The sequence below is a fragment of the Montipora capricornis genome, chromosome 3 (genome assembly GCF_036669925.1).
Source record: "Montipora capricornis isolate CH-2021 chromosome 3, ASM3666992v2, whole genome shotgun sequence".
Lineage (NCBI taxonomy): Eukaryota > Metazoa > Cnidaria > Anthozoa > Scleractinia > Acroporidae > Montipora > Montipora capricornis.
The window spans coordinates 63,539,935-63,547,830 of NC_090885.1; the positions used below are offsets into that span (position 1 = coordinate 63,539,935).

Here is a 7,896-nt window from a genome sequence, read left to right on the forward strand (position 1 = left end):
AAACTTGGGTTGTCGGCGAGCAGAATTCGAACGTGACCTGTTGTGCTTTGGCTTTTATTTGTGCTTTTTTCTAACTATTCTAAGACGAATTCAGGCTGGTATTTTCGAATCAAGTGCAAGAAGACGGCAAAACCGTATCGATATTTATTTGAGTTAACTTCGCGAATAAAGACTTTGACCGCGTCCTTGCGTAGATCAACAACAATGTCATTTACGAACAACCGAAATGTACTGTTTTCCGGTGAAGGGGCAAATGATTGACAGGATAGCACGGTTTTGACTGCCGCGCGCACTGCGGGCGCAGGTTCCGTATGCAAGGAGACCAATGTTAAAGGCAATGTTAATCAGCTTTTATTAGGTAGGTTATAAGACTGCATGTCAAAGTTTCGAGCTCAGAATTCCACAACACGGTTACATAATGTGCCGTCATAACTACAGAATGCGTCCTTACCTTATGGTGACTTGACTAAGAAGGGGACATGATAAAGAAGTAGCTTCTTCTAAATAAAAAACAAATTCAAGACTAGAGTGCAAAAATCGATACCCCATTTATGACCAAAATGGCGGAAAATTAGCCAAAATCGATACCCTATTTATGACCAAAACGGCTGAAAAACCCTACCCTTTGGGGCCGGACATACCGATATAGCCCATATAAGGGAGTTCCTTCCCCCCCCCCCCCCCCACCCCCCTCCCCTCCGGGCGGGAAAGTTGAAAGGTTTTATATTTTTAGCGGTTTTATAGTCCAGCGGTTGGCTCTCAAAACGAAACCAAAATGGCGGAAGGTTCAGTTGTTCAAGAAGACGACGAAAGTGAAAGCGCACAGCAAAGCAAATCACCATGTCTTGATAATCCAGTGTACAAGGAAATTTCAATTGCGAATGGAAAGGTCAATAGGATGGAGAACTCTCAAGTCAAACGCTGCCTTGATGAACTTGGCCTGGACTCTCGGTGGGTCAACAATTTTTTTTTTTTTAATTTTTTGCCAAACGCAATTATATTATGATCATCTAGATCATAAAGCCTAGTTTTCTTATGTCGGGAAAATCCCAGACGATCGGGGATTTCGAAGTTTCCCGACCGTCCCAGATTTTGCCGACTAATGAAAACCATAAATCGTAGGCATTCCCGATAATCTGCGATGGTCGGGGACGAATCGCGAAAATAGGAAGCGTTTCTATTTTCCCGACGTGTCGCAGACTTTTGCGATCGTCGGCGATCATTGCCGACATGAAAACTCAAATTCGTACTGTCGGAGACGTCGGCGATGGTTTTAGCTTGTAGTTACCAATCGCATAAATTGCAAGTTTCAAGGTTTGGCGCACTTTCCATTTATGCATCAATCAATTCCAGCGGTGCCCATCCCTTCCCCCCCCCCCCCCCCCCCCCCGGCAACCGCAGCAGGGCATTTGATCAAGTTGTCAGTCGTAAAATGCGATGAAAGATCATTTAAGATGTCTTGATTCTTGACAGACAAAGTAGCCTGCGAATACAGGTGCCTATTGGAAGGCGACGATCCCGGGGGCAGAGCATTTGCCCTCTTTCTTCGCCCCCACCCCGGGCATGTACACAGCTTAGGTGTCCCCACCCTGGGGAATTTGCCCATAAAAAAGATGCTAATGCCCGGATGTTAGCCCGTGGGGCGGATGGGCACTGCTGGAATTGACTGATGCATTATCTGGGACAACCGTCAAGCGATTTTCAGATATGAGATTGTCGGCAAAGTCTGGGACGGTCAGGAAACTGCGAAATCCCCGATCGTCTGGGATTTTCCCGACAAAGATATGAAAACTAGGCTTAAACTATGTGCTGATATTTTCAGGGAAGTAACTGCTGACCAATACCCTTTCTTACCCTTTGGGGGCGTTCTTTGAAGAAACGAGGGCTAAATTGCAGAATACCCCACAACACTAGCTATTCTGCGTAGCTCTTACAAATTGCTACGCAGAAATGCGTTCGATGTATCAATATTCACACATGGCTACGAAGATTTATGGCTAAATTTGAATAATTATTATTTTGTAAAGTAAAGTGGTGCATTTATATAGCGCCCTTTCACTAATGTCTCAAAGGCGCTTCACAATGATCAATTTACCCCCAGCGGACTGGAAGCATATACAGGCGCAAATTGCAGCCGCTTCTAAGCAGTCCACGCATGCTGGTACTCATTTTACCGACCTCGGAAGGATGGAAAGCTGAGTGAACTTTAGCGGGAAAGAAGGTCGCCAAATATTACAGTCTCGGCAGGACCGGGAATGGAACCCGGGACCTTAGGGTTGGAAGGCAGAGATCTTACCACTGCGCCAACTCCTCCGCATGAATCTCCCTTGAGACTTGTGAGAAAAAGGGAAAAAACAGAACTGAGCCGTCTCGTAGCCATGTCTGATTATTGGTGGAACAAACTCGGCCTATTGCTCTCGTATCTACAGTTATAAAGCCTAGGCACTGATTTCAAACTGGTTAGCTTCCAGTTATTGTCGTGCTTATCACCAGATATTACGGCTCAAGTAACTTCACTGAATTATGAATAAATTACAACAGAGTAGCCGCATAGCGACCTTCCAGAGAGCTTGAGTGAATTATGAATAAATTACAACAGAGTAGATGCGTAGCCACTTTCCCAAGAACTTGAGTGAATTATCAAGAATAAATGACAATTCAAGTAGCTGCATAAATGTATTGCTGGCTGCGCCATGCGGCTAGAGATGGGGAGTATTCTGCAATTGCTCCGAAACAAGGACGAGTTTATGAGTATTGGCCCATTCCATTTAATATCTACATTCTGGGGTGGATCTAGGGATGGTTTTGGGGGTTCCATCAAATCCCCTAAATAATTAAAAGGGCTAATGTCAAAAACTTGTAAAAATATAAAATAAACACACTTACATGTAAATGAAATTAATTCATAACCATGCAAGTTAAGACTGTTGGGCTTGGCTCTGATGAACGTTCACTACGAAAAGCCCCTTGACTACCATGATGATGCTGTAGTTAAGTTTTTTGCAGAAAGATACATGTACCCTCGAAGAATGCTTCTTGTTGATCCTGTCTTTATGAAACACAAAATTGAAAAAGCATCAAATGCAGTATATTTTTATCATGGATTTGCATCGTTTTTACGCAGCTTTGTTAGTAACATTTTGATGCAAAAGGAATGGCATTTTAATTTAATTTTAAAAATGATGGTAAAGCCCGCTGACCAAATGGCAGAAATCATGTTTCCAAAACTTCAAAATTTTCCAGGAAATGACACCCCCTGGAACCCCCTGTCATTGAACACCCTCTGCTAAATACCTGGATCTGCCCTAAATGAATAAATACCCGGAATACCTGCCCCTAAATACCTGAATCCTTCCCCCCCCCCCCCTTCCCCATCAATGGCACAATTCTTAGTGTTAGTGAGCCAGTTGGCACCCTGGGCTTCGATCTTGTGTTTTTTTTTTCTGAGGGTTATAGCAAAAATCAGCCCTTATTTCTTAGGGAAAGAGGAAAAATTGGCCTATTTCCAAGTGGGTGTACAGTGTACAGTCTCAACACTTTGATGTTCTTTTTCAGAGGGGTTAAAATCTGTGGTAACTTCATCCAAAGGGGGGGGGGGGGGGTGGGGGTGGATATTAAATGGAATGGCCCATTTTTGCATTGTTGTGTGCACAGTACTATTGTCTAGTCATGTCCTGTTGTAATTTGGATACTTCTGCAGTTGAACAAAGTATAAGGTCAGACAGAGTGTATTTCAATACAATTGAACTGAATTTGTTAGTGTTATTGAGTAAATTCTCAAGGTACCAGTAATTTTTTGTTCTTAACCCAGACAAACCACTGGTAGGAATTCCAATTAAAGGTGTCTTTTAATACTTTCTTTGACCAAATTCTCATAGACGTGGCATTACATTTAATTAATACAGAACGTTAATTCCTAGGCATGATTACATTTTTCAAGTTGTTTTCTCAAAATATCTCTCTTATATAAGCTTGTACATCAAGTTTGCAATAATTATCTAAAGAAAGCCTTGATGTCAGTAAGATAATAACTGTTCTTAGTTGTGTTTTTAAAAATTCTCTTTGTTAAAATGTGTGCTACATTCTGGTTTAAAACAGAATGTTGAGCTTTAATTGGTATCATCAGTACTCCAAATTTAGTACCAAGTCCAGTCATCAGAGATGACCAGAAAGTTGAGGCAACCAGGTTTTGGTAAAATGAAAAGTGTGGTTGTTGGAGGAAAGAACAATGGACAACCCTGCCAAACTTCAAAATCAACAAAAATCAAAAATCAAAAAAAAAAAAAATCAAATGATAATAAGAAAGTAATCTTAACCCATTGACTCCCAGGTGTTCCCATTGACGAGTAAAATCGTCTGGTGCTAGACATAGTAAAATACTAAGTCTGGCCGGTTTAGGCCGGTTTGGACGTCAAAGGGTTAAGCAGCACCCAACTTACCTGTCGCTTTTCTATTGTCAATGTTCAACAGTACCGTCAAGTTAAAAGTAATTAATTTGCTGCAGCTGAGCATTTTCCCCTGCTTTGAGTATCTTTATCTTTTGCAATTAACATTGTCAGATAGGAAATTACAAGGGACAGTGTCAAAAGCATGTTTGAAAGCCATGGAGGTCGAAACGTGCCAAAACTTAAACACAGACTTCCATGGATCGGAAAACTACTAACAGGCGCTCTGAAGATCGACCACCTTGTGATTGCATTTCAACACAGCTGGCAATTTAATCAGCTGGCAATTTAATCATGGGTTTGGTTGCCCTAACCTTTTGAAACAGGGACAACCTGGATTTTTTTTCAAGCAATTGTTCTCCTATTTGTAAATGTACAGTACAGTAATTGATAAGTTTGCATTTAAAAAAGAACATTGTTTTTGCAATGATCAAAATCACTACTGACATGAATTTGTTGGTGTTACTTTGGACCTATATGCATGACTTGTATGATTCCTTAAATAATGAAACAAAATTAATAATGGTTCTGTTAATTTTTTTGGATGATGTATATACAGGTATCATGTTGTACTCTTTTCTTCATTTGCTACAAAACCTATCTTTCCTCATTACAATTGCAAAGTAACAAGTTATACATTACGTGACATTGTAAAATTTTCATTACTTTTTATGGCTCACCTCACAGCACTTACAACTTGCTACTGTATTGGCAACTTCTAGTAACAGTGATAAGCAACCATTTTCCTAGAAGCTTTTCAAGGACAAGAATATATAAATAATTGATAAAGAAAGGACATTTATGGTTGGAGGCAGGCCAGTTGCATATTAAAATTTTAAATGCACAATTGAAAAGTTGAATTTGCGACTATCTGAAACAACTTTATTCAATGGTCAGAGCAGGACTTCAAATCAGAAATTCCAATACATTGCAAGTCCAGCACCTTACACGTTCTACCTCCTTATCTCTAATAATAATGATGCGGCTCAACAACGTCGAGCCAAAAGCATACTATGGCACCTGAGGCTCAGTACCACTGCATGGTCCATGTTGTGTATGACATTGGAGCACAATTTACAGCCAGCTGGAATAAGCTGTATGCTGGTTTTTGCTGAGGGTGGAAAACCGGAGAGCCCAGAGAAAAACCCTTAGAGCAGAGTAGAGAACCAACAGAAACTCAGCCCACTTGTGGCCTCTGGGTCCAGGAATTAAACCCTGGCCACATTGTTGGGTGGCGAGTGGTCTCGCCACTGTAGACCCCCTCCCCTCCCCCCCTCCCCTCCCCCCTCCCCTTTCCTCTCTTCCTCTATATTACTAATGGAGCATTCCTACCAATATTATTAACTTTACAGTGGAGTTGGAAAAGTCCTTAAAAAAAGACTAAAAAACCATCTCAAAAAAGAGAAATTAGCGCTAGCCAAGTTGGAGCAGGAGAAAAGAATCAAACAAGTGCACTTCTACTGTGTCATTGATTTTCAAGGGACTTGTGAAGAAGAGAACCCAAAAGACTATATTCATGAAATTATTGAGTTTCCTGTAGTACTTGTTGATGCCAATACTTTGGAAGTGGTAAGTGTACAATGTATGTTGCAAATTTTGTCTGACAATTTCTTGTTCTGGAATTTAATTTAATTTATCATTTTTTAATATACATGTACTGTATCATTGACCATTGATTTCAGTCTGCGGTTAAAAAATTCTTATCACATGATAACATTTTTTGTGGCTCTGCGGTTACGAAAATACCGATCTCATGACGCCATTTTTCTGTTACTCTCGCCAAAGAGAAAATCGCGAAACGATGTTGAGGGCGATTAAAACCTGCCGAAGCTATTACGGGTAACCCATTAAAAGCTTTCTCCGAGGAAATAAGAAGCAGGTGGAAACTTTTCTTCAGTTTTTTTCTTTTCTCGACCATGGGAACTGACAAAGGAATAGCGCCACGTGGTCGGTATTTTCGAAACCGCAGAGCCACAAAAACGTTATCACTTGATCAGAATTTTTTTAACCACAGACTGAAATCAACGGTCTGTGAAGTGGGCTGAAAAACAACCCTTGTCCACTGCCGTGTGAGATCGATAGCAGTTTTTTAGTGGATGCAGAGGTTGCTAACTTATTGACTCCCGAGTCACCCTCCATTGGTAAAATTGTCTGTCGTTTGACAGAGCAAAACTGTGATTTTAAATAAGAACGATCACACATATGTTGAGGGGCGGTGGCCTCATGGTTAGAGTGCTCGACTCCGGATCGAGTGGTACGGGTTCGGGTCCTGGACATTGTGTTGTGTTCTTGGGCAAGACACTTTACTTTCACGGTGTCTCTCTCCACCCAGGTGTATAAATGGGTACCGGCGAAATGCTGGGGGTAACCCTGCGATGGACTAGTATCCCATCCAGGGGGGAGTAGAAATACTCCTAGTCGTTGCAAGGGAAACCAGAGATAAGCGCCGGCCTGATGGGCCTTCTGGCTCGTAAGCAGTGACTCTACCTTTACCTTTATCACACAAAAGATCAAGTTGCAGTGTTTTTGTCAGAAAATTAAATGTTACAGTATTTGGATTTGGGAATGTCATTTTCTGTATTTATTAAAGAGACTACTGTATGAAATGGACACCCCAAAGTTTGGGCGTGACAATCACATTACTACGCAAGGAAAGCTAACCAAACTTTGTTAATAATACATGTAATTTTAAGAGATCATTTTGTTGGGGTTGCCTTTTTTAATGCAATGGAACTCAAATGATACAGGCTGGGTTAACTTAAAGGGGCTAGGTCACGCTATTTTAGGTAATTTTCTTTAATTTTGTTAATTATGAGCTCTAAACGTCAAATTGGCAAAGCAAGAGTCTTTCATTTTCAAAATCACGGCCACATAACAACTGAGAATGATTTTCCAGCTTTGTAAATGACATTTTAATATAGACTGATGTAATTTTGAAAAACGGTGGGCCGACGTTTTTCAAATGTACCCAAATTCAATCCATTTCAATCCTCTCCAGTTTTGTCCATCCATGTCCCTTCTTGGCTTCCCTGCATTTTGTTAGAGATCTTCTATAGTTTTGAACAGTTATTTTGATATTTTAGTTAATTCTATGACCATTCGATCAGTGCTGAAATTGCCTAAAATTGCGTGACCTACAGCACTGTAGCCCCTTTAAGGTTCCAGATTAGGCAGTACAGTCAGAGATAAGGTTATTTTGCATGGGGATATCTGACATTCCGGTAAACTTCCATTTCCTTACGCTGTATGGACCCCCCTTGTCCTCCAAAAATATGGGTACATGTTGTGGTCTGCTGGTGGGCCATTGGCTCTCGGGCATTTGTGATTATTGTGTGCACTGTTCTGGGTGTGATGTCAGGGCATTCCGGATGTGGTCTCATTCACCTTCACTTGACTGTGCTCTTTTTAGTTTTACTCTGCTCAGGATACGTACAGGGCATTTTGTGTAGCT

The 7,896-nt window shown here is 41.1% G+C and overlaps 1 protein-coding gene across 2 annotated transcripts in view; it reads left to right on the top strand.

The window, feature by feature from the left end:
• The first annotated feature begins 731 nt into the window (after nucleotides 1–731).
• The window catches only part of LOC138043682 (3'-5' exoribonuclease 1-like), a 41,391-nt gene continuing 34,226 nt past the window's right edge, over nucleotides 732–7,896 (top strand). Inside the window, exons 1-2 of one of the 2 annotated variants that reach the window (XM_068890079.1) lie at nucleotides 732–951; nucleotides 5,798–6,014. In XM_068890079.1, coding sequence (XP_068746180.1) covers nucleotides 776–951; nucleotides 5,798–6,014 — 393 coding nt within the window. In that variant the 5' untranslated portion in view covers nucleotides 732–775. The remainder of the gene's footprint in view (nucleotides 952–5,797; nucleotides 6,015–7,896) is intronic. The other variant, XM_068890078.1, reaches the window with a different exon arrangement.